The 16,270-nt window shown below is 36.2% G+C and overlaps 1 protein-coding gene across 1 annotated transcript; it reads right to left on the bottom strand.

Moving 5' to 3' along the window:
* Positions 1-42: 42 nt before the first annotated feature.
* LOC145776384 (calcium uptake protein 1, mitochondrial-like) lies at positions 43-12,589 on the bottom strand. The gene is made up of 9 exons (XM_082587782.1): positions 12,343-12,589; positions 10,962-11,301; positions 9,739-9,933; positions 8,993-9,127; positions 7,710-7,866; positions 7,288-7,409; positions 1,790-1,921; positions 1,386-1,544; positions 43-747 (listed from the first exon to the last, which is right to left on the bottom strand). Exons 1-9 carry the CDS (start codon positions 12,381-12,383, stop codon positions 514-516), a joined length of 1,515 nt encoding a protein of 504 aa, XP_082443908.1. The 5' UTR covers positions 12,384-12,589; the 3' UTR covers positions 43-513.
* Between the last annotated feature and the right edge of the window lie 3,681 nt (positions 12,590-16,270).

Raw genomic sequence — 16,270 nt, 5'->3', positions numbered from 1 at the left:
TGTCAAGATGCATTGCTTACAGGGTTTCCCACGCCACGAATGTAAAAGCTAACTGATTTAATGGTTCCACGAAAAACGACGTGCAGATTTTATAAACACAAAAACTTGAAGTTTTTACCGTCTTGATAGAAACAGCGTAAACAAAGTGCGTTTGGAAATCTTCGTCTACTTAAAATAAACATCAAAACTATATAATCTGAAACTATTTACAGCATAAGACAGACAAAAAGTTCGGAACTCAGGTTTAAAAGTAAAACTCCCCATCACTCGGCAATATCTTAATTCCTCAGAGTGAACAATTATGCGAAGACGTAATTTTCTTGTTTGTAGTCCCTCGTGAAAGTTTTGACAAGCTCTCCGATGAGGGTCACGAAGACATAACGAGGAGAGAAGATACCAGTTTTATACCTGTATGCTTCTCTGTCGTACGTTGACGTGGGGGATATTAGAGACGCGTTCTGAAGAGTAGGATTGATACAAACAAGACGTTACAGAGAATATTTGTCACTCGATTTACGAGCTTTGCTGAGGTCTCCATGACGTTTCTTTTGAGCATTTCCACGCAGCATCCAAGAGTCTAAAGAAACCCGTGTCTTTGGGCCTTTCCAAACCTCGCATCAACCTTCTCTTCATAACGGACACAAACTCTTTGTTGCTCAAGGTGCCATTCTCATCCTCATCAAACACAGTGAATACGACATCAACGATGTGGTCCGACAGTTCCTGCTTGGCCACAGTCTTTGCAACCTGAGAGGAATTGGATTGTTATTTGAGTTTCTCCACAGAGATTTCTGTGGTGGATCAAACTCGAACAAATATTAAGCAAAAATGTGTCATAGCACATGACTAGGGAACTGTGTTCCAAAGCTAGTACAACCGCTATTGCCACAGCGAACTCGCAGCATCAGGCTAAAACAGGTGGTTTGTGTTTACATTGTGAAGTAAGCAACGATCACAATGCGAAACTCAATCTATTGCATTACTGTAAGTCAGGCATCGATATGGCGATCAAGCAGCCGTCATTAACACATTATGTTGAAGGAGGGATCCGGTTCACCAGTACTTGTGATCTCATGCGCTTTGTGAGCACTATTCAGAAACTTTTCGACTTATTTATCATACAACGCATTTTCTTGTTTTCGTCACCCCCATGAGATACCTAACAAGATGCTTTTACAACTTCTAAACACAATTTAAGTGACGATTTCTTTTGCGTCAAACAACTCAACAAGGTTTGAATAACTTATCTAATTGAAGATCTCGCCGAAACTGTTTGGCGTAAAAATAAACCCACAATCCAATTAAGCCGTGTTTAGTCAAAATCATGTTCAGTGTGCGCGTGCGGTTCAATAAAGGATCGATATTTAATTGTGAAGCTCAGTGACCTGTTTCAACGTGGCCTTGTCTATGTCCGTCCCCACTACATGATAGAAGTCAAATGCGATATCCACATCATTGATGTGCTTCAAGAAAGCGAAGAAGGACCTGGTTTCATCGAAGGTTATGCCTTTCCTGGTTTCCTCGTTGTAGATCTGTTTGATTTTCTACCGGACAAAAAAATATCGCTCAACACACTAGACTACTGCGTAGAAGGCTTGTCTCAAAACGGTGACATGCAGTGGGTTGAAACAACTGCTGCATGGCGAAAATCAGCCACCTCCACTAATAGGAACAATTGACAATACTGGTGTCATTAAGGTGGTAAAAATATAGGCACACGAAACTTGAGCTTTTCAAGCAACTTTTAGAAATAATTATCGTTTTGTTGAATGAGGTTTCACGAACTCACCTTCATGATTGCCTTCTGTTTCTTTTGGGTCATCCCAGAATATGTGAGAAGCATTTGAGCGAATTTGGTTTCTTTAATTTTCCCGGAATCATCAGGGTCAAGTTTGTTGAACTCAAGTCGGAGGATGTCTTCCTGCGAGAAGTCGTACCGGTATGTTAGATGGTGATTCAATGTTTTGGATGAAGCATTAATATCTGGACATGCAATATCTACTATCTAGGCATAAAATCTCAAGTCAAAGGCAACAGACTTTTAAGCGTGAGAAAAAATATATTCCTTACGGCAGCTCGTCGGTTGATGTCTCGGCCAATGGTTTCTGGATGAAACAATGAACAAATCACCAACGGCACCACTTTTATTTAAGGTCTGCGTGTGTTGGGTGATCAACCATAACTTGGCTTCTGTCTGGTAGCATCTAGATGTAATCCGAACAAACGTTGCGTGGTGAAAGGATGGACCACTGAGGTCAGAGACGCAATGAACCAGGCCACGAGAAGTTGAAACGTTCTTCCACCAAAGACATTTGCATAAATTTCTACGTCACTCCAGATCAAACAACCAGAGAAGTGAAAAGCTTTAAGGGACATAGTAACAGATCCAGCGGGTAATTGGTCAAGTGCCATTCCTTCAATAAACATGCAATTTTTCTCCAATTTTTGCAACAAGGTTTTCGCTGGCTCAATAAAATATCACTGGCGGCAGAGCACAGATGCTGTTTCCAGCAGTGGACATGAGGAACAAACACTTTTCATGCGCCCTAAAAAAGCTTGGAACATAAAGTCATGTAATAAATAGATAGACCTACATTGATCATTCAATTAGTTGACAATTAAATTAACCTACTCCGGTACTGCGATAGTAGAGGAATGAGGTGGAATTGCTTCAAAAGAGGGTAACTCTTGTTGGTGAAACGAAATTTCACAGAAAAAATATATGCAAGACTACCTTCTTTGAGTTGAATATTTAGTCGAAGGGTTCTTAAACGTTCTTGGGATAATTCGTTTCTGCCTCGTCATTAAATTGTTTCAGATGATTGACATGAATAAGACTATGAGATATACAAGACTAAACAAAAATAATCAGTACGTAAATAAATTATTAAAATCCTTCTGAAGTCGCGAAAAAAATGATTTGAAATTTTACTTCAATTTTAGCCTAAACCCTTATAATAATAATAATAACAACATTTATATAGCGCCACATCCACAGTCAAACTATGCTCCTGGGCGCTGTACATGACAATGGTGATAATTAATACGGTAATTTCAGTCATAATGTTCATTGAAGTAGAACGTTTTCAAGCGAGTTTTGAATTCATTTAAATTTTCTGCTTCTTTCACACAAATAGGCAAACAGTTCCAGCAACTGGCAGCAACAACTGGGAAGGTACGATTTCCATATTGTGTCTTATATGAAGGGTTGCACAAGAGCAATTGATGTTGAGAACGCAAAGTTCTGGCAGGTTTATAATGAACAAGCAAAGTGTCCAGATAGTTTGGAGCAAAACCATGGAAAACTTTATAAATTAATAGACATATTTTGAAGCGAATACGATACAATACTGGAAGCCAATGCAGGGATTTTAGTATAGGAGTGATATGCTCACGTTGACGTGTTAAAGTAATTAGCCGAGCAGCAGCATTCTGAACTCTTTGAAGACGCAAAATAGTACAATGTGGAATTTTATTTAACAATGAATTTGAATAATCAAGCCTGGACGTCACAAGTGCATGAGTTAAAGTTTTACAAGCATCAACATTAATAAACTGTCTGATGGAACCAATATTTCTAAGATGAAAAAAGCAAGATTTGACAGTGGAACTGACAAAGTTTTCTAAACACAAATGTTGATTTAATGTTACACCAAGCAATTTAATTGAGTTAGAAGAAGAAAGATTGATATTACTCAGGGTAAGGGTCATGTCATTAAACTTTGAAATACACCGTTTCGGAGAAAATACAATAAACTCACATTTTTCTTGATTCAGTTTCAACATATTATAAGACATCCAATTTGAGATATCAACCATACATTTTTGGAATTTTGACTTAATACAACACAATGAATCTTCATCAGTAACACGCAAATACAATTGTATATCATCAGCATATGAGTGGTATGAAAGCCCATGTCGCTTTATGATGTCAAACAGAGGCTTGATTTAGAGGCAAAACAGGACAGGGCCGAGAACAGAACCCTGAGCAACTCCAGAAGAAAGGAATGTTGCAGAAGACATTGAGTTTTCAATTGCTACAGATTGAGTTCGATCATAAAGATAAGAAGAGAACCACTCAAGTGCCATTCCTGTAATGCCAAAATCTGATTTGAGACGATTTAGAAGAATTTTGTGATCAATGGTATCAAAAGCAGCTGAAAGATCAAGAGAAAGTAGAACAACGCTGTGATTACAGTCAAGTACGGTAGCAATATCATTATGGATTTTTAGTAAAGCTGTTTCTGTGGAGTGATGTTGACGATAAGCAGATTGATTGATATCAAATAAATTTTGCACGTTTAGGAAATCATTTAACTGTCTGCCAACTACTTTTTCCAATATTTTTGACACAAAAGATAGATTGGACACAGGGCGATAGTTCTTGAACTCTTCTTTGTCTAGACTAGGCTTTTTTAAGTGTGGACGAACAATGGCATGTTTAAGTTTTGGGGGAACAAGACCACTTGTCAAGGATTTGTTTACGATGGAGGTCAGAAAAGACAGAAAAGATGATGAATGCTTTTTGAGGAGCCATGAGGGTACTGGATCTAGTTCACAAGATGCAGATGATAATGCAGTTAAAATGTTAAGAATTTCAGTCTTGTCTGTTTCAAGAAAACTAGAAAATGAAAAATCAATGTGAATATGGTTACAAGGATCTGCTGACTGAGTTCCTCCAGTTATATGGTGAAGACATGGAAGAGTATTCCTAATTAAACTAATTTTGTTTGAAAAGTATTGGTTAAATGATTCAGCAATTTCTTGAGCAGACTTTCCAGTTGGATGAACACTTCTGTTATCTTTGCCCATCAATGTTTTAGAAAATTTGAAGAATTGTTTTGGAGTTCTGCTTTCACTGATTTGCTTAAGATAGTAATTTTTCTTGGCCTTAAGTACTAACATGTTCAATATTTGCATTGTTTTTTGTAAATATCTCGATGAATAGATAATTTAGTTTTTCTCCATTTGTGTTCAAGCTTTTTTCGAATTTGTTTTTCTTTCTTGAGTTCCATAGTAAACCAGAGAGAATTTGTTCTGAGTGTGAGCAATTGGGAGCAGATGGGAGCATGATCATTAGAAATAGATTTAAGAGTTGAATTATACAATTTTACAAGTTCTTCACAAGAACAGTTCAATTTTAAAGATTGAAAAGCAAGACAGACATCAGAAGCAAAATCTTTATCAATAATGTTCTTCCATTTGCGAAATTTTACTTCCTTCTTGGGACGAGGTAGTTTGTATAGATTTGTTTTTAATATTAATGCAAAATGGTCAGAAGAGAAAATACCCTGAACATTGGTCAGACATGGATCAACGACTAGTGGTTTATCAACAACAATGTTTGCATGACATCGCACTAACATGAAGTCTAGTGTGTGACCTTTTGCATGAGTTGGATCATTAATCAATTGTTTCAAACCAAATGTAGATGAAATATTGTTAAATTGCACAACATCCACTGAACCAATATTATCAAGATGCAAATTTATATCTCCAGTAACAATAATTTCATTATTACATAAAGACAATTGTTCCAAATAGTTAAACCACTCATTAAAAAATATGCTTGTTTTAAATCCATTCTTTATGGAGGGAGGAGGTCGATAAATTACACAAATTAATACTGGAATATTACCATGCTTTGAAATACATTCCATATGTTCAAACTGAGAAAACTGATGGCTAGCAAAAATTTTACTCTTGTCAAGTTTGGCAGAGACATTGTATAAGAAACCTACACCACCACCACGCTTTCCTTGAGATCTGGGAACATGCAAAATGTCATAACCTTTAGCAGTGATGTTACTTAACACATGACCATCAATTGAACTTCCTAACCAAGTTTCAGTCAGGGCACACACATCAATTTTGGAGTCAAAAATAAAGTCAGTTAAGGAAAGTGATTTATTATTGATTGATCTTATATTTAAACATCCAATAATTAAGGGGGAGTGAAATTTACTAAAAGTGGGAAAACGTTGGACTGGAATTAGATTAGTTAAGTTCAAGTTACTTTGTTTTCGAAGAAAAGTTATAGGCCTACCAGATGACTTTGTACATACAACTGAAATTGGTCTTCTGAAACACTTTCCTGCTTTCTTTCCTCTCCTGGTTGGCTTAATCCTGTTGATTTTCAATTTTAATAACTCATTCCAAGCTCTTTTCTCTAAACTGTACTTTCCACTTGACAGATTTTTTACTTGTAACAAACTGCATCCTGAATAAGTGTACTGCTGCCATCTTGATTTTAATTTTCCAAGCTCAAGGTCTGCTGCAGCCATAAGATAGCGCAAAAACAGAAACCAAAAGTTAAGTCCAAGAAATCCATAGGATTTTTCAGAGCAGCTTCATAAACTTTAAAATTTTAAACCACACTACATTATACTATTTAATTCCTTAAACCTTATTCAAATAGAATCTCCCACAAAATTATCTCCCACTTCACAGAGATCTACTTTTATTTAAATTGATAAATGTCGTGAAATGGTAATACTCTACAAAAGTGTGCGTCTTAAATTACGCAAAAAGCAATTAAAACAATATATGTTATGGGGAAAGCCTTCCAGGCCACCCGGTTAGTTTATTCGGATCTTAATTCTTACATTGGTAATTTTGTCTTTTAGGACTTTGCTTGGTAGAAACTCTGGTACCCCCAAACTTTTATTTTGGCAATAATTCTTATCAAATAAAGCACTTGTTTAGTTCGTAACCGCTGGGCCAGTAAGACAATCATGAGTAGCGGTTTTGACTCTGCAATTGTTACGTCGCCCTTGGTACAGTAGCGCACGATGAATGGCGCCTTCATCCCAAGAGATACATCACACATCTCGCGACAGTTGACAATGTAATGAATGACCGGAACCAATATTCATGCAAAGCTTGCAAAATGTAACACACTCAGCTGGTTACGTTGCAATGAAGGAAACTACGCAGTTTAGAAACACAACCAATTTCGATATGATAATAAATAAAATTCCAAAGAGACCGGAACAATGCGTGGTGCTGTCAACAAGTAAAATTCCAGAATGGCATTGTTTTGGGAAGTGGTTTCTAATGCTTTCAAAAACAGCACGCATGAATAGATTCATACAATTAGTATAGTTCGGTACTCGCTGTCAATAAAATTTCCAATATAAAGTTAAAAATATGATAGGCTATTTTAAATTGTACAGCTTTAGCTCATTAAAAAGAGTGGTACATGCTGCTATGTACCACACCAACACGGCTTTGTGTCATACAATGTTCTTATGTACTATGGAGTTCTGATTATAATAAATTCACCTGCAACTTTTGTTGGAATTCAATAAACTTTTCAACGGTGAGTTTATGTTCAACGCCAGTTGGACCAAAGAAATAAGCAGTGATGGCGGAATTGGATTCTTTAAATGACTTTACCACGTTCCCTGGAAAATAAAGAAGCAAGTATTCGACCAATGTTAAAATCAAAGCTTTTCTGTTTAAGCATTGTCTTCACTTTTGGGAATTTCATCTACAACAACCAAAATCAATATCTTTTGTCTGTCGTTTGGTGTGTTGAAGAACATTTACAGAAATTTGATTTCTCGCATAGATGTATTCATAAAAATCAAGCGTTTTTACGGGGCGCTGAGTCCGTCGCTTTAAAAAGCAGTGTTAGCACAAAAGGCGCACCGGTGTACGTACATCAAGCCGAGATGTACCATGCAATGTTGCTCCCCACCTACCTGTTGTCTTATGGTCTCTGTGCCGCATCCCGATGGAGGTTTGTGACCTCGCGGTAATGGTGACCTGCTGGAACTCATCAACATCCACTTCACCATCGCCGTTCAAGTCAAACATCCGAAAAGCAATCTCGAAGTTTCGCTGGGGAGTGGAGAGCACCTACGGAAGGAAAATATTTTAGTGTGGTGTGCAGAAGAACAAACTGCACATTACAGACTCTACCACTGTCCGATTTTTACTCAACCAAGGGCAGTTGGTTTGTCAATACTGGACAACGGCGGATGAAGGCTGCAGCATGTCACAAGCTCCGATCGTCTTGACTTGTCGTTGGACAAAGCCGGTGGCCCTGTTAAGCTTACGTGCACGCCATCAAGGCCACGTCAATCAACAAACAACAACGAACTTGACTTGCACCAGGGAGACAAAGATAAGCTCACCAGCTACAAGTTGTATGGACGTTTCACGCTTTGATATAAAACAGCAGATGTCAGATGAGAGGCCCAATTATTGCATGAAGACATTTCGTTTTGTTAATCATTGAAAAAATTATATGACGCGCCAAATAGTAGACTGAGGGATTGACAATACGGGGCACATAAAGGAGGGGTGAAGAAACTGGGGTCTCAGTCCAAAATACTTGAATGGGCCCATTTGTCAAAATGACAAACATAATCCTGAACTCGTCGTCAACAGTAATCGCAAAGCTTTTGTAGCGGTGGACCCAAAACTTAACAAGGAATTATCCTTGTCATTATATCCACGGATTAATAGGTTTGCAGATTTGGCGTTGGTTTCTGAAAATCTCGCAAAAGGAGACTGCTACAGCATATCATTAATTATTCAACCTTGTAATTTACAAAAGAAAATCGATAATGGAAGGTGCAAGGCATTAGTCTTGACTTAATAACAATCCGCTCCATAATGAGCAGCTGGTGGTTTGTACTTTTTGCAACTTAGCAGTCTAAACAATTTAAAACCAATAAGGCTTATGAATACCACACTCTCTAGGGCTATGACTTCCTGCAACTGAACTAAACGTTTTCCTCCATGCAGCATCAGATAACAATGATCATTTTCTTCACTACAAAGTTTTCAGAAAAACAACTTAATATTAACAAACTCATCGATACGCAACAGTTAAGACAGTGCAAGATAAATTCTTATTATCCAAATTGTAAAGGGAAAAAAAGAGAAAGTAATTAATTCTCAATAATCTTTGTAATACTGTACTGTTGTAAGAATACATCAATTAATTTCAATATGAGATTTCTTCAATAAGTCTCACCGTTAACAAGAATATGTAGTCACTGAAACTGATGAAGCCGCACTCCCCCAGCGCAGCAAAGATGCTTCCTTCTGCAAACGTTGTATTTCCTTGCTTTAAGTTCATCTCCCCTTGCTTTCCAGATGCTTTTCTTGTCTGAAATAATGTTCATTGAAACCATTTGTACAGAGTCTGGAATGGCGCAGCAGATAAGGTGCTCACTTTCCAATCATGCAATCCTTGTTCGACTCCTGGCTTTGGCTGTTTGTTGAAAAACACTGCACACTTCTACCCAGGGTGTAATAAATTGGGTCGGCATAGTTGCTGAAGGAAAGGCGGCCGAGAGAAAGAAACTAGCCACCCTACTCTCGTTAGTGCCGAAGGCTTAGTATAATGAGAACCTTATCTTCTCATCTCTCGATGCTTCAGTCAAGCATGGGAGTCACCTTTAGCTTATAGAGTTTATTCTATATTAAGCATGGCATTATTTTTTTTTTAATTAACATCACTCTGAAGTAAAAGAAAGTGTTAAAAATTATTCAATTGCTTAGAAAATATTTTAAACACTTCACTCCATACAAGGCTTTATAGAAGTAATGCAGTCAGTCAAATTCACATTCACTTTGCTTCATTTTGTCAATACATAATCTTATACTTTGAGAATACCACACAAAATAACAACCATCATATCTAGGCAATAAGACAATTATTTTTTTTTTACATTTAAAACTACAAAGCTGCTATGAATACAATGCCCTTCAACTCACCTTAAATTTATCTAAGCCCAAGTTATCCGGCTGCTTCTCCCCTGGAGTGATGGAACGCAAGAAATCTTGGGGAGTCATGAAAATCTGGCTCTCTCCATTCTCTGATATGACTCGGAATGTTGCAAAATAACGAAATATCTTGTCAGGTGTCGAGTATGCTCTTATGCGGTTCTCATATTCAATGAACTTTCGATCCTAAAAAAATCAACACAAAAACTTTTGTCAAGTTAAGATTAAATCTTAAAATAATTTTCCTGCAAAAAGTAATAGAAGCATTAAAATATTATTTGAGAATGCGAATATTTTATGCATGTAAGATACAAAAAGGGTTGTAGATTGGTATAACAGTACCAGTAACCACATTCATGCTTTTTTTAACTTGGATTTTCATCCTAAACTTGAAGAAAATACTTTCAAAGATGTTTGCTACAAAAATTTATGTTAGAGTACAAATAGGTACCATCGCGGCTATTGTTACTGTCAAAGAATAAGCTTTGAGGATATAAGTCACTCAAGTATGAAGTTTGGTTTTAATACGCAGTCAAGCTAAGCATCTCAATAAAAACATGGCCAAATTAAAAATTGATAAAAAATATACAGCACTGTATAAATTAATTAGGCCTTCAAATAGAATTTCAACTCAAACTACTTTTATTGTTGTCTAAATAACTTTCCCATTCATTCCCAATAAACACAAGCATTCCTTATATGGTTGCACTTTAATTTATCTCACTGACTAAACGCTGTCACAATGAGTGCAAAATAATCTTATTGCTTTGGCAACGTACATTTCTCATGTTAAAAGAATAAGCCTAGCAATTTCATTACGGTGTATTAATTTTTGCCAGTAAATTCCTAATGAGCAGAACAATATATATCTGGTAATAACTGTATCAAAAAACTGTATGTCTGGGCAAGGATAATTATGATATATGCAAGATATACACTCAAGCGCATGTTAGGAAAACCTCTAGTAACTAGTGACTTTGGAAAGCCTCAGGAGCTATGGTTACCTTTCACAGTTCCTGCCAATAGAAAAATATCAAGCCAGCTACCAAACCATTATTCATTTAAACAAGGCACTCTCATTAAAAGTATATATACCGGTACTGCAATTAATATAGTTGGTACAGGTGAAAAAAAATAGAACACGTGTATACTGAGTTAGCTATGGACATTGTTAACACTTGAAATAATTAGGGCTACATGGTATGGTAATTTACCTTAAATCCAACTCTTTGTTTCTTTTTTTCTGGTTCATCATTATTGGTGTTATTTTCTGTTGCCAATACATCCATGTTATCTGTGGTTGTTACAGCACTGCATGAAGCAGTTTGAGGAAAACTTTTGAAAGCAGAGGATCTCCACAGCTGCAGCGTATTGTTCAAGCTGTGGCATTTTTCCAAAATTTTAACATTATTGGATGTTTGATAAAAGTCTGGGGCGGCAGGTTTATTACAAACTTTATTGTACACATACAAAGACCCCAAAGTTGCACCAGCAATAAACAACTTCTGTCTTCTCATACTGTAATACGTAGGTTTGTCTCTGAAAGCAACGTTCCTATGCAACATATGCTCTGATTAGAAATTTGGTACTGTAATGTATATGATATTGGTATTAGTAATTTATCGATTATATCATACAGGCCTCGAAATTCACGGCGGACACCGCAGACATGTCCGCCGTCACAGCATGTGATGTCCACGGGAAGTACCCTCTAGATCGGTCATATTTGTCCGCCAGAAATAACACAAGAACTAGCGATGCAAATCGTCATTGCATAGCACGAACATTCGAACAATTGTTGCGAGAATACAATTTCCCGCGCATTCTAGCACACATCTAGAAAATGTGAATACCGTACTGTATCCCTTAGCTTCCATTCAAGCAGGAAAACTTTCGATTATTACGTTGCTTCAACAATTGATGACATTGAATCATCGTAACAAAGGTGAATTCTTTGCTAAGAATCGATGGGAGTACCGGTACTTCTACACTAATCAGTAATCACGTGCGACTTAGTTCAAGTCTTATGTCACAATGTCTGGCTTTGATCTCCAAGTAATATTGATAAGGAAAGGTTGGTTACAAAATTAGAAATATGAGTAGGCTATTACAGCAAGATGCAGCAAAATTTGTTAAGTTTTGGTATTACAACTAAGAAAAAACCCAGGAAAATTTCACTTTCGCTCACATGACACACAAAAATAAACCCAAAAAAAGCCTAGTGAAACTTTGCACAGCAGAAAATAGTAGCGTTAATGTAGAAGTTTTCCGACTCGTGCCCAGAGCATAGTGGCGCAAGAAGCCACACAACCTCGTTCGGTGGAAGTTAATCAGTTATGCGACGTATTGACCAGCTACACGGCGCTTTGACTCTTCAAGCGTACGTCGTTGGTCTGATGAAAGTCTTTCAGAGTGACTTCGTTGAAATTTAAAGCCTTCTAAACCATATAGCTATTAGCTATACTTCTCAAATGGCGCCGTGAGACTTAATTTGTCCGCCGAGATAGCTGCTCAGACTGGACACGTTTGTCAGCCGTCAACAATAACGAATTTCGAGGCCTGTCATACTGTCATAGATATGTAGGCTATCATTACCTGATTGATAACTTCGTGATAAAATGATATGACAGACTCATATAAAGAGCTTTCACTGCACAAGTGTGGCTTCTTCAGAATAATCTTATTCAAAGAGAATTATATTTGAATATTTTCAATAGTTTCTATAATCTTATTCAAATAGAATTATATTTGAATATTTTATGAAAGCTATACATATTTGAATATGTGTAGTGAAAGCTCTATATATTATTGAATTGATTTTTCTGATTTGGTGTGATATTGTTTACTGTACTTTATTTTAAATTGAGGTTGACCACATCATTTTTATGTCTTTATGAAGTCATAATGGCTCTGAAGTCATAATTGTTGTCCAAGAATTCACAATAACTTAAATATAATTACTAGATTGCAATAGGGTTAATAGGTATGCTTACAGTTAAAGTGATAAAAACACTTAGAGAAAAATGCAGTGAAAGATTTTTCATTTCCTGGTAACTGAACAATCACTTTACAAAATGGAGCCAATCAGAAAAAAATTTATGCAATCATGGGGGAGTGGGGGGACCTTAAAGTTTAAGGAATTTTTAAAAAATAACATGAAGATTTTCATATCAAGCAATCAATTTTTTGATATTTTAATCAGGGTTGGTTGATTTAAATCAAACAATAAAAATTACAAAAATCAATTAAAAAAATCAAATGATTTTTTATTTGCTAAAATAAAAATAAATGCATCAACAAACGTTTCACTGCTTCTCTGTAATACAGTGATTCTCAAACTGTGTGCCGCGGCACACTAGTGTGCCGCCACAGATTCTCAAGTGTGCCGCGAATCTTTTTGAAATTTTGGAAAAGAACTGTATAAATATTTAAAATAAGCCATTCAGACAAGCATGCGACATAAAAGCGCTTTAACTCCTTCAATAGATGATAAATAAGAACATGTGACAATGAAACCAATTATGGCATTGCCGATACAGCAGGGTAATTGCCACGTCACTATTGGGCTGCTTTGTTAGCTATTGCTATTGCTAACATTACTTCCCACCATTTGGAAGCAATGAATCAAGCAATCTTTCTGCAGAAGAAGAACAGCTCATTAATTTACGAAACAACCCATTTTTTCAAACGCTGTTTCCACAAAAAAACTTGGATGCGTTTTGGCTGTCTGCTTCCAAATTCTATTTCATGATCCGTTCAAAAGCAATCAAAATTATATTGCCATTTGCATCTTCATGGCTATGTGAACATGGCTTTTCTGTTTTGACTGAAATTAAAAGCTGTAAACGAGAGAGACTGCTTGAAATTGACGATGAAATTCGGGTATTGTGTTTGTCAACAATGCAACCTCGTTTCAGTCGAAGCTTATATTGGTATAAACAAGCACATCCATCGCATTGAAACGTGAAAATAATTTTTTTAAAGCAACTTTTCTTCTTTTGTAAGTGTGCCGCATGCGTTTTATATTTTTTCTAATGTGCCACAAGCTGAAAAAGTTTGAGAACCACTGCTGTAATACAAAAGTTATATTTAAATACTTAAGGCTATAGGCTATGCATGTTTTGAAAGGCAACTTAGTTTACTTGGCAGTTCACAAACAGTGTTGTTCACTAAACATAGTTTTTGAGCGAGTTTTTTCCACTTTTGGTCTGGTTCAATCAGAAGTTCGAAATCGATTGGACACTGCAAAAGCTGGCGAGCTTGTATTTATGTACTAACTTCTCAATGCAAAATAAACTGCAATTTTGTGTCATCTGAACTTTTACTGTTTTGGTATGGTACGTCGGTAACATAATTATATTACACAGTTAAACTTTCTTTGCAAAAAGTCTGGTTGTAGGCTATGCATCAGTTGAGCAAAAAAGCAAAGTAATGTGTGCTCAAACATAAGGAAAGATCTTAGTGTAGTGAGATGACAGTCTGAAACGTACCTCAATCTCGATATGCACATTATGATTTAGTATAAAGCAACATACCACGCCTACTTAAAAATATGTGCAACAGACAGGCTAGCCTACAGTATGATAATAAAAATGATTAAACACTTGCAAAGCAAAGCCTTTCAATCAATCATGGGGTTAAAAATAATTCTGCTATCTTACTAAAATGATCTCTGCCCCCAAGTAGACTCGACGCTTTTTTATATAAAAAAAAATCAAAAAAATCTGATTTAAGTCAAAAAAATCCAATTTAAATCAAAAAAATCGAATTTTTTTGATTTTTTTAAAAAAATCATGATCTTTTCCAACCCTGATTTTAATAGCATAATTGAATTCCTCACCCATGAGAACATGGGAATAGACACTTTGCTCATCATAATTGGACAAGAAATGGTGACTTTAGAGCATTTTTCACAAAATATTCCCATGCACAGTGGCGCCACTAGTGGCAAAAATGTAAAACTTTAGATTGCGATAACTTGAAAACGACACAAGGTATCAAAAAAATTCCAACAGTTATGAAAATCATTTTAAAATATGTACCTTGGGTGAAATTCAGAGAGTGTCGAAAGTTGTTATGTGGTAGAAGATTTCCGTTGAAAATGAGAAGAATTTATACTAGTTGTGTGAGATCTGCAATGCTGTACGGAAGTGAGACATGGTGCTTACGGGAAAACAAATTGGCGATTTTAAGATGAACTGAGAGAGCGATGGTGAGAGCAATGTGTGGTGTAAAGCTGATGGACAAAAGGAATACCGAAGAACTTATGAGCTTGCTTGGGTTGAATGAGAGTGTTGATAAGTTGGCAAAAGCGAATGGAGTGAGGTGGTATGGGCATGTTTTGAGAAGAGATGAAGATGATGTTTTGAGAAGAGCGCTGGAGTTGCGAGTGGAGGGTGGTAGAAAACAAGGAAGACCAAAGAAAACATGGAAAAAGCAAGTTGAGGAAGAAAGCAGCAAGGTGGGCTTGACAAGAGAGGACGCGTTAGACAGATCGATGTGGAGTAGGGTGTAACACTTTTTGAAAAATATTTTCACTTTGTTCCAATAATGTTTCTAACAGGTGGGAAATGCCTCACTGATAGCAGAAACCAATTTTTAGGGAATAAAAACGATTTTTTCAAGTTCCACACTCAGGTTGAAATATAGCACTTTCGAATATGCAAATTAGGTAAAATAGGGGCTTATTTATGTTTTACACTTAATTTTTTTGTTTGCAAATGGTAGGAAAAGGATGCATTACATATTATATTATCGGAATGTCATACCTATTCTATATTACCTATCAAATCATGTTTTGCAACATTTGTTTTCTGTGTACTGTAAATAACCCAATGTGCTTACAACATTTGTAGTATTTTTTTCTTACATTTTTGCACTATCTTTTTGTACAATTGCCATCAACTGTAAAATTTCTACAAACATACATTATATTATAATAAAATCAAATGTAGTTATTACTATCTGAAGCTTTTCTTCATATTGTAAAGGCTTCAGATAGTAATAACTATATTTGATTTAATTTGCTCTGCTTTGCCTTTTTGCTTAGCATTGAGCACTTTTTGTAGTATTAATAGTTTTCATTGTTTTATATTATAATATATGCTTATAATTTGTAAGCAACTGTTTGTCATTGATGGTTCCTTGGCTTGGTTGGGATAAGTATATGTATGATATAATACATGTAGCTAACTGCTCTAGGCTGCTGCTTAGCTGAGTCAGAGTCTGCCTCGCTTTCTGACCTAGTCTTATTCTGAAACGATCCCTGTTCCATATCTAGAAAGCAAGTGATGCAACTAGATGATGCAACTAAACTGATGCAAGGATGCACTAGCAAGTGCGAAATATATTTTCTGTTGCATCTACTGACAACTGATCCCTGTTACCTTAGCAATTTAGGTTTTACCTTATTATACAGGGTCATCAATAATTAACGTTACTAGAGATCCAATTCAAAAACTGGCAAAGGAAGCGAACGTGGTCTATGGAACCATGTTCACAGTTCTCATGAAGGATTTGATGA

Source organism: Aplidium turbinatum, chromosome 8 (genome assembly GCF_918807975.1).
Source record: "Aplidium turbinatum chromosome 8, kaAplTurb1.1, whole genome shotgun sequence".
In the NCBI taxonomy this organism is placed as follows: domain Eukaryota; kingdom Metazoa; phylum Chordata; class Ascidiacea; order Aplousobranchia; family Polyclinidae; genus Aplidium; species Aplidium turbinatum.
Note: the sequence above shows the minus strand (reverse complement) of the source record. Positions and strands in the feature narration are given on the sequence as shown.